Source organism: Somniosus microcephalus, unplaced genomic scaffold, assembly GCF_052327205.1.
Source record: "Somniosus microcephalus isolate GS21.2 unplaced genomic scaffold, FLI_Smic_1.0 unresolved_chr1, whole genome shotgun sequence".
Lineage (NCBI taxonomy): Eukaryota > Metazoa > Chordata > Chondrichthyes > Squaliformes > Somniosidae > Somniosus > Somniosus microcephalus.
Genome location: NW_028225179.1, coordinates 160,273,520 through 160,288,645, shown reverse-complemented (window position 1 = coordinate 160,288,645; position 15,126 = coordinate 160,273,520). Strand labels below are relative to the sequence as shown.

General features: G+C 60.9%; 1 protein-coding gene across 1 annotated transcript in view; it reads left to right on the top strand.

Moving 5' to 3' along the window:
• Positions 1–6,174: 6,174 nt before the first annotated feature.
• LOC147096384 (uncharacterized) overlaps positions 6,175–15,126 on the top strand; it is a 419,163-nt gene continuing 410,211 nt past the window's right edge. Inside the window, exons 1-2 of the mRNA XM_085973814.1 lie at positions 6,175–6,222; positions 6,663–6,920. Of these exons, the coding sequence (XP_085829940.1) occupies positions 6,175–6,222; positions 6,663–6,920 (306 nt within the window). The remainder of the gene's footprint in view (positions 6,223–6,662; positions 6,921–15,126) is intronic.

The window sequence follows — 15,126 nt, the reverse complement described above, 5'->3', positions numbered from 1 at the left end:
GGCACTACTTTATCCTGGCTGCTGTATACTGTAATACCGACGGTGACCACACCGGTATATAAGTGCTGTGGCAGAATTTATTGGGCAGATTCGCCCTGACCTTCGAATAGTAAAGTCCTGTTTAAGTTACTCTTGTAGTCTGTGTATTACTTCGCTATACAACCCACAGACTTTACAGTGGCGACGAGTTCGATCTTACCCTGCGGCAACAATACTTCTGAAGAAGTAAACGAGCGTCGAGAAGAGGCACCCGCCCTCGTCGTTTTGCTGAGAGAAAACTCGAGTCTGCAGACCAAGAAAGGAGGAAGATTTCAAACACGAAGTCTTCCATCAGCAACAGGCACGGATTGTCCCTTCTGCCACGGTGGTGAGTGAGCCGATCAACACGAGAAGCAAGTCGGCCACGGTGACTGTGAGTAAAGGGAAAATAGAAACAAGTAAACGGAGGATAAGGGCGGTGCACTCGACCACGGTCGAGGGGGAAAGGAGCCGGACAGAAGTCGGGCCCAGAGGCGCTGAGACTGGGGCAGCGTGGAGCAGAAGCCGCGGTACAAGCGGGCTGGGGAGCGTCGTGAGACGACTAGACCGCGACGGCGAAAAAGGCCGGACAAATACCGCGACCACGAAGCGCTGCGACCGGATCGTAAGGCGCGGGAAGAGATAAAAATAAATAAACCGCGGAGAACGCAGCCGCAGCCGGGGAGGAAGCACCGGACTGCGAGAGGCTGGGAGGAGCGATTGGGTGAAAAAGGTCGGACAGTGACCGAGGCCACGAAGCGCTGCGACCGGGATCGTAAGGCGCGGGAAGAGATAAAATAAATAAATCATGGAGAACTCAGCTGCAGCCGGGGAGGGAAGCACCGGACTGCGAGAGGGCTGGGAGGCGCGATTGAGAGCCGCGCGAGCGGGAGAGACAGAACCCGAGCGAGAGCCGCGCGAACGGAAGAAACAGAGCCCGAGAGAGAGCGAGCGAGAGCCGCGCGAGCGGGAGAGACAGAGCCCGAGGAAGACTGAGCGAGATCCAGCCCAGCGGCTGAAACTGTTCGCCGTCAACGGGTTGTACCCAGCACCGGAGAGACAGAGCCCGAGCGAGGGAGACTGAGCGAGATCCAGCCAGCGGCTGAGACCGTTCGCCGTCAACGGGTTGTACCCAGAGCCGGTTGCCCGGCCGAGAGAAGGGAACGCGCTGAAGCCGAAGAGCAGGCTGCGAACCCCGAAAGCCAGCGGCCGTCGCCCGAGGGAAAAGCTTACCCCTCCCGCCAGGGGAAGAAAAGCGGGAACCGCCATCTTGAAAGTGGGCGGGGAAAGAAGATAAGCGTGGGAAACCGCCAGTCGGCGGAGAAAAAGACAGAAGCGGGAACCGCCATTTTGAAAGGGGCGGGGAAAGAAGATAAGCGCGGGGAAACCGCCATCTTGGAAAAAATAAATAAATAAATAAATAAATAAAAAGTTAAAGAAATATTTCGTTGTTGTTTATCAGGGAGGTGAAGATGCCTAAGCGTGGTAACATCAACGATTTCGATTCCGAGGTAGAAGATTGGGCCACGTATGTAGAACGCATTGAGATATATTGTGAGGCCAATAAAATAGAGGATGATGATAAAGCTAAAACCTTGCTAAACTCGATGGGGGCGAAGACATACGGGCTATTGAAGCATCTTCTAGCACCAGTTAAACTGGCGGATCAAACCTTCGATAATATTGTTGCTGTTCTGAAGGATCACTTGAACCCCACACCGCTGATGTTGGCGGAACGATTCAAATTTTATGCGAGAACGCAACGGAAAGAGGAAAGCAACGCGGAATACTTGGTCGAACTGCGTAGGCTAGCAAAATACTGCCAGTTTGGAGGAAATCTGACAGAGGCATTGCGAGACAAGTTCGTGTGCGGGTTGTCGAAGGAAGGAACGCAAAAGCGACTGCTCGAAGAGAACGACCTTACACTGGATAGGGCTGTCCTTATTGCAGCATCACACGAAGCCGCAGCGAAAGGAACTGCGGAAATGCAGCTGAAGGCAGCGGGCCTCGGTGTGGATCAAATTACTTCGGGTGCAACGAAATGTTATCGTTGTGGGAAGACAACACACGACCAGAACCAATGCTGGTTTAAAAACCAGGACTGTAGGAAATGTGGCAAACTGGGTCACATAGCCAAAGTATGCCGGTCAGGGAAGAAGACCAACAACCAAAAAAAAAAGCCATCACAGGAAAAGTACAACAAAGTACACAAGGTGGTTGAGAAGAGTTCAGATGAACAGAATTCAGATTCAGACCCAAGCGGCCAGGAACTGGGTAGTCTGAGAATTCATAATGTGAGTAAGGAAGCTGACCTACAAACTATCTGGGTCATGCTAAAAATAGCCGGAGTCCAAGTGAGAATGGAATTGGACACTGGATCAGCCCTATCAGTCATAAATCGAAGGGATTACAACCGGCTATTCTCACATATACCCTTGAGAGATACCAAGTTCGTATTGCAGACATACACGGGGCATAAGGTATACCCCATGGGAAAGATAAGAGTCAAGGTGAGAGACAGGGGCAAAGAACACCCCGGGATGGACTTATACGTACTACCTGAGGACCACCACTTCTAGGACGGGAGTGGATCAAGAAAATAGACATGGAATGGCACTACCTCAAAGCAATAACGAGTGAGGACTCGGGGCAGACAATCAGCTCAGACTCTGAAACGGATGACGATAAGACCAGCCCAAGCATGAAAGACAAGTCTAAAATGAACTTGCTGACTAAGGTTGGTAGAACGAATGTGGGCATAAAGGCTTATGCTCCAGAGGAGAACAAAGTTTCAGAACAGAATTCCTCTGAACAACAACATAGCTTGACAGAGAATTCTGAGTCTGTTCAAGTTACAGACATATATATTACTGAGGAACATCGAGCTCGAACGCAAACTTATTTCAGATTACGACAGCAATTAGAATTGAATTGCCGTCTCGAGCAAGAGATGAAAGCAATGAAAAAGTTCTATGATACCGAATGGGAGAATCTGGAAAGACAACAGAAGCAGCTGGGGAAGAAAAGGGAGCAGGAGCACACAAACCGTCTGCACGAGGAGGCCAAACGAATCAAAGCTGATTCGGCTTCTGAAGGGGCGTGCTCCAATCGGGTGGAACAAGATGTGCCGCAACTGAAGGCGCTTGTTAGCAGGTTGCAGGCAGAAAAAGCTGAGTTGGTCGACATGACTTCCGAGCTCCTACTGAAGTTGGGTGCAGCATCACCGGACGATTCATTAGTGGAAATTCGAATGATGGGGGCTGCAGATGATGGCGAAGTAGAAGCAGCAAAGGAGCCCCAGGACAAGGTTCTAAACAGCCCTGCAGCTAATGGAAAAGGGATGAGGACAGAAGAGTTAACAGTCAGCCAACTCATTCATATGCTGAGGGATAAAACTCTAAAATGGGAAAAACTTAAATACGAGCCTCAATCTTCAAAGGGAAGGGAGCTCTCAAAAGTCATTGGAAGAGCTGAGGTGGCAACCCAGACTGAGAAGTCTGCAGCAGAACAGCCCTTGGATGCCAAAAGTACACTGACGCACGGCAATGTAGAACAACAGAATACTGAAACAGCTACTGCAGTAGAGGGATTGAATAGTCCGATCAATCAATCTCTGAATGAAGTTGAAGTATTGAAATCACAAATGAGGTCATTAGTAAAAGACTTGCAGGAAGCCCAGAAAAAGCGGGATGAATCTGAACGCATGATGAAGTCTCTTCAGGACAGATGTCGGGATTTGGAACAAAAGTCGGCTAACGTCCAGCTGGGTAAGGAGGAAATAGAAGACCCTCTCGCTGGCCTAGCTCAGGACGACACCGAATATTACCATGATCTGTTGAGTGACACTGAATATTACGAGGACCTGGTCTGCCCAGCTTGTGCCGAGAACTCCCAAAGTGCCGAAATCAGGATGAATCACTTAAAGTCTAAGGAACATAGGGAGATGGTGGCGTTACAGCTGGCAGCTGACAATGGAGCCCCGAGAGTCTCCAAGAAGCAAAAAAGGAAAAGACGAAGCAGAAGATGATAACCATCTGAACCATTATTACCTCTACCCGATCACACACGTGGTCCCCCGAACGGAGCCAAATCAGTTGGAAGGTAGGAAAATTTCCCAAGGCAATCCAACTGTTTTTTGTTTGTTTAAAAAGTCAGCAATGCTGGTTCAGAAGTGATGGAAGTAAAGCTGTTAAGTCTAGGGAAGGACTATGGGATGAGTCCCTCTAGCAAGGTGACCCGACTACACCACGGAGGCGTGGTCCGGACCGAGTGTTAAATCTAGTGAAGGACTATGGGATGAGTCCCTCTAGCAAGGTGACCCGACTACACCACGGAGGCGTGGTCCGGACCGAGTCAAGAAAATCAGAGACTGAATCTGTGAACTATTTCCGCAGAGACTACCTCTGTGAACTGTTGTAACATGAAGTTGGATATGTTATGTTAATGGGGAATAAGTATGTTGTAAGCTAAAAAGGGAGGATGGTAGTGTATGTAACTGTTCTACCTTTAAGAGAACTATTGTATGTAACCGTCCACCTTTAAGAGAACTATTTTAGTTGTGGCACTACTTTATCCTGGCTGCTGTATACTGTAATACCGACGGTGACCACACCGGTATATAAGTGCTGTGGCAGAATTTATTGGGCAGATTCGCCCGGACCTTCGAATAGTAAAGTCCTGTTTAAGTTACTCTTGTAGTCTGTGTATTACTTCGCTATACAACCCACAGACTTTACAGTTTTTAATGGGGAATTCTTTCCTGCAGCACTGATATCCTGCCAGCAGGTGCTGGCGGTGCACTTTGTAACAATGAAAGACTTGCGATCAAACAGCGTCTCAACCCAGCCCAGAAACTCACTGCACCCGCAAAGCGTTACTCGCAAGTGCAGTAGCCGTGGTTAGCGAGGAAAATGCAGCAGTCATTTTACACACAGCAAGATCCCACAGAGAGCCAATGAGATGAATGACCAGTTAATCTCTCTTTGGCGGTGCTGGTTGAGGGAGGAATGTTGGCCCGGACACCGGGAGAACTCCCCGGCTCCTCTTTGCCGCGGGATCTGAATCACCCACTTGAGGCAGACGCGGCCTTGGATTAACATCTCACCTGAAGGGCAGCCCCTCTGCCCATTAGCAGACTGAGCTAGTTGTAGGAACAGGAGTGGGCCATTCAGCCCCTGGAGAGTTTTTCCACCTTTCAATGAGATCGGGGCTGATCTGCACCTCAACTCCATTTACCCGCCTTAGCTCCAAAGATCAAACCTTCCTCACAAACAGTGGACAACCATCCACCGCCCCAGAACCGCTCATGGTCGATGCTGCCACCTTCTCCATCGATGGAAGATTAAAGCATCTCCATCCTGTGACTGTGGAGCTCCTAATCAGACCCTGGAGCCCATCATTGAGCGCTGCCCGCAGAGGAAATTCACAGGCAGCCTACAAGATATCTGCTGTTACACCGCAAGCTTAGGCCTGGTTATCTGACTGAGATATTGACATCTGATTTGATTTGCTATTACCATACGGGAGATGAAGAATGTCCTTTTTCCCACATCAGAGAATAGAATCAGTAAAATTTATGGCCCAGAAGGAGGGCTTTCGACACATCGTGTCTGTGCCGCCCGGAAAGATCCATCCCGCCGAATCCCACTTTCCAGCTCAGATTCAGATTAGATTTATTTGCCACATGTAACAAGTACAATGGAATGCTTGTTCCCCGCAGGGACGCGTCAGCTATACATATAGCGCCGCGTTCAGAGTCAATACAATGGCTTCCCGTGGCAGTGGGAGCACGATTTCCCTCAGCCGCTCCGTCCTCCTCCTCACTGTTGCCGGCTCCACGTGTGGTGGCCTCCTTCTCCTGCTCTGGCCACCATGCCCGGCTCCCCTCCCCCCAGTCGGACTGCGAGTTAGCCGAACTGGAGCCGCCGGCCGACGTGCTGCAGCGTGTCGTTGAGTCTGCTGCTGCTGCGCTCCTCTGCCCGACTCGCCGAGCACCTCGCTCCGGTTGCGGGAGCGAGCAGCGAGAGCTGGCCGCCCGAAACAAGGAGCGCGATCTCAGCACCGGACCGTCACAGCCGCCATCTTGACTAGTTGGAGCACATCGGCCGGCAGCTCCTCGGCGGGAAGGAATTCCGACTGGGAGGAGGGGAGCCGAGCATGGCAGCCATAGGCCGACCCGGGACAGGGAGAAGTAGGCCGTGGAACGTGAACTAGCTCCTAGGCTTCGGGGGAAAACAGCCCAACCTGAGCAAATATTGCTCCCACACTGACCTATTGTACACACGCACATCACAGCAGGAGACACCTCGCCCGCTGACAGGAACAAAGATTGACGCCCCTTAAAAAATAAATATTTAAACCCAACCGGCCAGTTCCGAGCGCGAGCCTCTTTCAACCGAAATCATCGCCGCAAACCCCGCCTCCCGGCGGCGCTGATTGGCCAGTGGTGGCCCGGTGAGGAGCTCCCGGGGGAAGCGGATTGGTCGCAGCGTCTGTCACTCAGAGAGAGTGTGCGGGTTTCCGGGGCGGGGCTCTCCCAGGGGAAGCGGATTGGTCCGAGCGCCTGTCACTCAGACTGATGGGGCGTATTTCTGGGGCGGGGCTCTCTCGGAGGAAGTAGATTGGTCGGAGTGCCTGTCACTCAGAGTGAGGGGGTGCGTTCCCATGGCGGAGTTCTTCCGAGGGAAACGGATTGGCCGGAGCGCCTGTCACTCAGAGTGAGGGGCGGGTTCCCGGGCGGGGCCTCAGTGGGAGTCGGACTCGGAGCTCGGGCAGTGAGTTGGGGCCGAGCGGCAGTGACGCCGCGCTGGGCTCTGGTCTCGGCCAGTTGGAGCGGCTCACGGCGGCCGCCGCCTGGTTTTATACTCGGGGATTTATTTCAAACTTTGGATTCTTGTTGTTTGGTGAGTGAGCTGGACAGTCGCTTCTTCACCGATAACCTGCTGACCAGAGAGGACTGGGGTAAGGAGATGGAGGGACTGGGGTAAGGAGGAGGTGGGACTGGGGTAAGGAGGAGGAGGATGGACTGGGGTAAGGAGGAGGAGGAGGGACTGGGGTGAGGAGGGGGAGGAGGTGGGACTGGGGTAAGGAGGAGGAGGAGGTGGGACTGGGGTAAGGAGGAGGAGGAGGAGGGACTGGGGTGAGGAGGGGGAGGAGGGACTGGGGTGAGGAGGGGGAGGAGGGACTGGGGGGAGGAGGGACGGGGTGAGGAGGTGGAGGAGGAAGGACAGGGGTGAGGAGGTGGAGGAGGAGGACTGGGGTATGGAGGTGGAGGAGGAGGACTGGGGTATGGAGGTGGAGGAGGGGAGACTGGGGTATGGAGGAGGAGGGGAGACTGGGGTATGGAGGAGGAGGGGAGACTGGGGTATGGAGGAGGAGGGGAGACGGGGGTATGGAGGAGGAGGGGAGACTGGGGTATGGAGGAGGAGGGGAGACTGGGGTATGGAGGAGGAGGGGAGACTGGGGTATGGAGGAGGAGGGGAGACTGGGGTATGGAGGAGGAGGGGAGACTGGGGTATGGAGGAGGAGGGGAGACTGGGGTATGGAGGAGGAGGGGAGACTGGGGTATGGAGGAGGAGGGGAGACTGGGGTATGGAGGAGGAGGGGAGACTGGGGTATGGAGGAGGAGGGGACTGGGGTATGGAGGAGGAGGGGACTGGGGTATGGAGGAGGAGGGGGGACTGGGGTAAGGAGGAGGGGGGACTGGGGTAAGGAGGAGGGGGGACTGGGGTAAGGAGGAGGGGGGACTGGGGTAAGGAGGAGGGGGGACTGGGGTAAGGAGGAGGGGGGACTGGGGTAAGGAGGAGGAGGAGGGGGGACTGGGGTGAGGAGGAGGAGGAGGGGGGACTGGGGTAAGGAGGAGGAGGGGGGGACTGGGGTAAGGAGGAGGAGGGGGGGACTGGGGTAAGGAGGAGGAGGGGGGACTGGGGTAAGGAGGAGGAGGGGGGGACTGGGGTAAGGAGGAGGAGGGGGGACTGGGGTGAGGAGGAGGAGGGGGGACTGGGGTGAGGAGGAGGAGGGGGGACTGGGGTGAGGAGGAGGAGGGGGGACTGGGGTAAGGAGGAGGAGGGGGGGGACTGGGGTGAGGAGGGGGGGGGACTGGGGTGAGGAGGAGGAGGGGGGGGGACTGGGGTGAGGAGGGGGGGGACTGGGGTGAGGAGGAGGGGGGACTGGGGTGAGGAGGAGGAGGGGGGACTGGGGTGAGGAGGGGGAGCGGGGACTGGGGTGAGGAGGAGGAGCGGGGACTGGGGTGAGGAGGAGGAGGAGGGGGGACTGGGGTGAGGAGGAGGAGGAGGGGGGACTGGGGTGAGGAGGAGGAGGAGGGGGGACTGGGGTGAGGAGGAGGAGGAGGGGGGACTGGGGTAAGGAGGAGGAGGAGGGGGGACTGGGGTAAGGAGGAGGAGGAGGGGGGACTGGGGTAAGGAGGAGGAGGAGGGGGGACTGGGGTAAGGAGGAGGAGGAGGGGGGACTGGGGGGAGGAGGAGGAGGGGGGACTGGGGTAAGGAGGAGGAGGAGGGGGGACTGGGGGGAGGAGGAGGGGGGACTGGGGTGAGGAGGAGGGGGGACTGGGGTAAGGAGGAGGAGGAGGGGGGACTGGGGTGAGGAGGAGGAGGAGGGGGGACTGGGGTGAGGAGGAGGAGGAGGGGGGACTGGGGTGAGGAGGAGGAGGAGGAGGAGGGGGGACTGGGGTAAGGAGGAGGAGGAGGAGGGGGGACTGGGGTAAGGAGGAGGAGGAGGGGGGACTGGGGTGAGGAGGAGGAGGAGCGGGGACTGGGGTGAGGAGGAGGAGGAGGGGGGACTGGGGTGAGGAGGAGGAGGAGGGGGGACTGGGGTAAGGAGGAGGAGGAGGGGGGACTGGGGGGAGGAGGAGGGGGGACTGGGGTGAGGAGGAGGAGGAGGGGGGACTGGGGTGAGGAGGAGGGGGGACTGGGGTAAGGAGGAGGAGGAGGGGGGACTGGGGTGAGGAGGAGGAGGAGGGGGGACTGGGGTAAGGAGGAGGAGGAGGGGGGACTGGGGTGAGGAGGAGGAGGAGGGGGGACTGGGGTAAGGAGGAGGAGGAGGAGGGGGGACTGGGGTAAGGAGGAGGAGGAGGAGGGGGGACTGGGGTAAGGAGGAGGAGGAGGAGGGGGGACTGGGGTAAGGAGGAGGAGGAGGGGGGACTGGGGTGAGGAGGAGGAGGAGGGGGGACTGGGGTGAGGAGGAGGAGGAGGGGGGACTGGGGTGAGGAGGAGGAGGAGGGGGGACTGGGGTGAGGAGGAGGAGGAGGGGGGACTGGGGTAAGGAGGAGGAGGAGGGGGGACTGGGGGGAGGAGGAGGGGGGACTGGGGGGAGGAGGAGGGGGGACTGGGGTGAGGAGGAGGAGGAGGGGGGACTGGGGTGAGGAGGAGGGGGGACTGGGGTAAGGAGGAGGAGGAGGGGGGACTGGGGTGAGGAGGAGGAGGAGGGGGGACTGGGGTGAGGAGGAGGAGGAGGGGGGACTGGGGTGAGGAGGAGGGGGGACTGGGGTAAGGAGGAGGAGGAGGGGGGACTGGGGTGAGGAGGAGGAGGAGGGGGGACTGGGGTAAGGAGGAGGAGGAGGGGGGACTGGGGTGAGGAGGAGGGGGGGACTGGGGTGAGGAGGAGGGGGGACTGGGGTAAGGAGGAGGAGGAGGGGGGACTGGGGTGAGGAGGAGGAGGAGGGGGGACTGGGGTAAGGAGGAGGAGGAGGGGGGACTGGGGTGAGGAGGAGGAGGAGGGGGGACTGGGGTAAGGAGGAGGAGGAGGAGGGGGGACTGGGGTAAGGAGGAGGAGGAGGAGGGGGGACTGGGGTAAGGAGGAGGAGGAGGGGGGACTGGGGTAAGGAGGAGGAGGAGCGGGGACTGGGGGTGAGGAGGAGGAGGAGGGGGGACTGGGGTGAGGAGGAGGAGGAGGGGGGACTGGGGTGAGGAGGAGGAGGAGGGGGGACTGGGGTGAGGAGGAGGAGGAGGGGGGGACTGGGGGGAGGAGGAGGGGGGACTGGGGTGAGGAGGAGGAGGAGGGGGGACTGGGGTGAGGAGGAGGGGGGACTGGGGTAAGGAGGAGGAGGAGGGGGACTGGGGTGAGGAGGAGGAGGAGGGGGGACTGGGGTGAGGAGGAGGAGGAGGGGGGACTGGGGTGAGGAGGAGGAGGAGGGGGGACTGGGGTAAGGAGGAGGAGGAGGAGGGGGGACTGGGGTAAGGAGGAGGAGGAGGAGGGGGGACTGGGGTAAGGAGGAGGAGGAGGGGGGACTGGGGTAAGGAGGAGGAGGAGCGGGGACTGGGGTGAGGAGGAGGAGGAGGGGGGACTGGGGTGAGGAGGAGGAGGAGGGGGGACTGGGGTGAGGAGGAGGAGGAGGGGGGACTGGGGTGAGGAGGAGGAGGAGGGGGGACTGGGGTGAGGAGGAGGAGGAGGGGGGACTGGGGTGAGGAGGAGGAGGAGGAGGGGGGACGGGTGAGGAGGAGGAGGAGGAGGGGGGACTGGGGTGAGGAGGAGGAGGAGGGGGGACTGGGGTAAAGAGGAGGAGGAGGGGGGACTGGGGTAAAGAGGAGGAGGAGGGGGGACTGGGCTAAGGAGGAGGGGGGGACTGGGGTGAGGAGGAGGGGGGACTGGGGTAAGGAGGAGGAGGAGGGGGGACTGGGGTAAGGAGGAGGAGGAGGGGGGACTGGGGTAAGTAGGAGGAGGAGGGGGGACTGGGGTAAGGAGGAGGAGGAGGGGGGACTGGGGTAAGGAGGAGGAGGGGGGACTGGGGTAAGGAGGAGGAGGGGGGGGGGACTGGGGTGAGGAGGAGGAGGAGGAGGGGGACTGGGGTGAGGAGGAGGAGGAGGGGGGACGGGTGAGGAGGAGGAGGAGGAGGGGGGACTGGGGTAAAGAGGAGGAGGAGGGGGGACTGGGGTAAAGAGGAGGAGGAGGGGGGACTGGGCTAAGGAGGAGGGGGGACTGGGGTAAGCAGGAGGAGGAGGGGGGACGGGTAAGGAGGAGGAGGAGGGGGGACTGGGGTAAGGAGGAGGAGGAGGAGGGGGGACTGGGGTAAGGAGGAGGAGGAGGGGGGACTGGGTAAGGAGGAGGAGGAGGGGGGACTGGGGTAAGGAGGAGGAGGAGGGGGGGACTGGGGTAAGGAGGAGGAGGAGGGGGGACTGGGGTAAGGAGGAGGAGGAGGGGGGGACTGGGGTAAGGAGGAGGAGGGGGGACTGGGGTGAGGAGGAGGAGGAGGGGGACTGGGGTGAGGAGGAGGAGGGGGGACGGGTGAGGAGGAGGAGGGGGACGGGTGAGGAGGAGGAGGAGGAGGGGGGACTGGGGTGAGGAGGAGGAGGAGGAGGGGGGACTGGGGTAAGGAGGAGGAGGAGGGGGGACGGGTAAGGAGGAGGAGGAGGGGGGACTGGGGTAAGGAGGAGGAGGAGGAGGGGGGGACTGGGGTAAGGAGGAGGAGGAGGGGGGACTGGGGTGAGGAGGAGGGGGGACTGGGGTAAGGAGGAGGAGGAGGGGTGACTGGGGTAAGGAGGAGGAGGGGGGACTGGGGTGAGGAGGAGGAGGAGGGGGGACTGGGGTGAGGAGGAGGAGGGGGGACGGGTGAGGAGGAGGAGGGGGACGGGTGAGGAGGAGGAGGAGGAGGGGGGGACTGGGGTGAGGAGGAGGAGGAGGAGGGGGGACTGGGGTGAGGAGGAGGAGGAGGAGGGGGGACTGGGGTAAAGAGGAGGAGGGGGGACTGGGCTAAGGAGGAGGAGGAGGGGGACTGGGGTAAGGAGGAGGAGGAGGGGGGGACTGGGGTAAGGAGGAGGAGGAGGGGGGACTGGGGTAAGGAGGAGGAGGGGGGACTGGGGTAAGGAGGAGGAGGAGGGGGGACTGGGGTAAGGAGGAGGAGGGGGGACTGGGGTAAGGAGGAGGGGGGACTGGGGTGAGGAGGAGGGGGGACTGGGGTAAAGAGGAGGAGGAGCGGGGACTGGGGTAAGGAGGAGGAGGGGGGGACTGGGGTAAGGAGCAGGAGGGGGGACTGGGGTAAGGAGGAGGAGGGGGGACTGGGGTAAGGAGGAGGAGGAGGGGGGACTGGGGTGAGGAGGGGGGGACTGGGGTAAGGAGGAGGAGGGGGGACTGGGGTAAGGAGGAGGGGGGACTGGGGTGAGGAGGAGGGGGGACTGGGGTAAAGAGGAGGAGGAGCGGGGACTGGGGTAAGGAGGAGGAGGGGGGGACTGGGGTAAGGAGCAGGAGGGGGGACTGGGGTAAGAAGGAGGAGGGGGGACTGGGGTAAGGAGGAGGGGGGACTGGGGTAAGGAGGAGGAGGAGGGGGGACTGGGGTGAGGAGGAGGAGGAGGGGGGACTGGGGTAAAGAGGAGGAGGAGGGGGGACTGGGGTAAAGAGGAGGAGGAGGAGGGGGGGACTGGGGTGAGGAGGAGGAGGGGGGACTGGGCTGAGGAGGAGGAGGGGGACTGGGGTAAGGAGGAGCAGGAGGGGGGACTGGGGTAAGGAGGAGGAGGAGGGGGGGACTGGGGTAAAGAGGAGGAAGAGGAGGGGGTACTGGGGGAAAGAGGAGGAGGGGGGACTGGGGTAAAAGGAGGAGCGGGGACTTGGGTGAGGAGGAGGAGGAGGAGGAGGACTGGGGTGAGGAGGAGGAGGGGGACTGGGGTGAGGAGGAGGGGGGACTGGGGTAAAGAGGAGGAGGAGCGGGGACTGGGGTAAGGAGGAGGAGGGGGGACTGGGGTAAGGAGCAGGAGGGGGGACTGGGGTAAGAAGGAGGAGGGGGGACTGGGGTAAGGAGGAGGGGGGACTGGGGTAAGGAGGAGGAGGAGGGGGGACTGGGGTGAGGAGGAGGAGGAGGGGGGACTGGGGTAAAGAGGAGGAGGAGGGGGGACTGGGCTAAGGAGGAGGAGGAGGGGGACTGGGGTAAGGAGGAGGAGGAGGGGGGACTGGGGTAAGGAGGAGGAGGAGGGGGGACTGGGGTGAGGAGGAGGAGGGGGGACTGGGGTAAGGAGGAGGAGGAGGGACTGGGGTAAGGAGGAGCGGGGACTGGGGTAAGGAGGAGGAGGGGGGACTGGGGTAAGGAGCAGGAGGGGGGACTGGGGTAAGAAGGAGGAGGGGGGACTGGGGTAAGGAGGAGGGGGGACTGGGGTAAGGAGGAGGAGGAGGGGGGACTGGGGTGAGGAGGAGGAGGAGGGGGGACTGGGTAAAGAGGAGGAGGAGGGGGGACTGGGCTAAGGAGGAGGAGGAGGGGGACTGGGGTAAGGAGGAGGAGGAGGGGGGACTGGGGTGAGGAGGAGGAGGAGGGGGGACTGGGGTAAGGAGGAGGAGGAGGGGGGACTGGGGTGAGGAGGAGGAGGGGGGACTGGGGTAAGGAGGAGGAGGAGGGACTGGGGTAAGGAGGAGGAGGAGGGGGGGACTGGGGTAAGGAGGAGGAGGAGGGGGGACTGGGGTAAGGAGGAGGAGGGGGGACTGGGGTAAGGAGGAGGAGGAGGGGGGGACTGGGGTAAGGAGGAGGAGGAGGGGGGACTGGGGTAAAGAGGAGGAGGAGGGGGGACTGGGGTAAGGAGGAGGAGGAGGGGGGACTGGGGTAAGGAGGAGGAGGAGGGGGGACTGGGGTAAGGAGGAGGAGGAGGGACTGGGGTAAGGAGGAGGAGGAGGGGGGACTGGGGTAAGGAGGAGGAGGAGGGGGGACTGGGGTAAGGAGGAGGAGGGGGGACTGGGGTAAGGAGGAGGAGGAGGGGGGACTGGGGTAAGGAGGAGGAGGAGGGGGGACTGGGGTAAAGAGGAGGAGGAGGGGGGACTGGGTAAGGAGGAGGAGGAGGGGGGACTGGGGTAAGGAGGAGGAGGAGGGGGGACTGGGGTAAGGAGGAGGAGGAGGGGGGACTGGGGTAAAGAGGAGGAGGAGGGGGGACTGGGGTAAAGAGGAGGAGGAGGGGGGACTGGGGTAAGGAGGAGGAGGAGGGGGGACTGGGGTAAGGAGGAGGAGGAGGGGGGACTGGGGTAAGGAGGAGGAGGAGGGGGGACTGGGGTAAGGAGGAGGAGGGGGGACTGGGGTAAGGAGGAGGAGGAGGGGGGACTGGGTAAAGAGGAGGGGGGGACTGGGCTAAGGAGGAGGAGGAGGGGGGACTGGGGTAAGGAGGAGGAGGAGGGGGGACTGGGGTAAGGAGGAGGAGGAGGGGGGGACTGGGGTAAGGAGGAGGAGGAGGGGGGACTGGGGTAAAGAGGAGGAGGGGGGACTGGGGTAAGGAGGAGGAGGGGGGACTGGGGTAAGGAGGAGGAGGAGGGGGGACTGGGGTAAAGAGGAGGGGGGGACTGGGCTAAGGAGGAGGAGGGAGGGGGGGACTGGGGTAAGGAGGAGGAGGAGGGGGGACTGGGGTAAGGAGGAGGAGGAGGGGGGACTGGGGTAAGGAGGAGGAGGAGGGGGGACTGGGGTAAAGAGGAGGAGGGGGGACTGGGGTAAGGAGGAGGAGGAGGGGGGGACTGGGGTAAGGAGGAGGAGGAGGGGGGACTGGGGTAAGGAGGAGGAGGGGGGGGACTGGGGTAAGGAGGAGGAGGAGGGGGGACTGGGGGTAAGGAGGAGGAGGAGGGGGGACTGGGGTAAGGAGGAGGAGGAGGGGGGACTGGGGTAAGGAGGAGGAGGAGGGGGGACTGGGGTGAGGAGGGGGGGACTGGGGGTAAGGAGGAGGAGGGGGGACTGGGGTAAGGAGGAGGGGGGACTGGGGTGAGGAGGAGGGGGGACTGGGGTAAAGAGGAGGAGGAGCGGGGACTGGGGTAAGGAGGAGGAGGGGGGACTGGGGTAAGGAGCAGGAGGGGGGGACTGGGGTAAGAAGGAGGAGGGGGGACTGGGGTAAGGAGGAGGGGGGACTGGGGTAAGGAGGAGGAGGAGGGGGACTGGGGGTGAGGAGGAGGAGGAGGGGGGACTGGGGTAAAGAGGAGGAGGAGGGGGGACTGGGGTAAAGAGGAGGAGGAGGAGGGGGGGACTGGGGTGAGGAGGAGGAGGGGGGACTGGGCTGAGGAGGAGGAGGGGGACTGGGGTAAGGAGGAGCAGGAGGGGGGACTGGGGTAAGGAGGAGGAGGAGGGGGGACTGGGGTAAAGAGGAGGAAGAGGAGGGGGTACTGGGGGAAAGAGGAGGAGGGGGGACTGGGGTAAAAGGAGGAGCG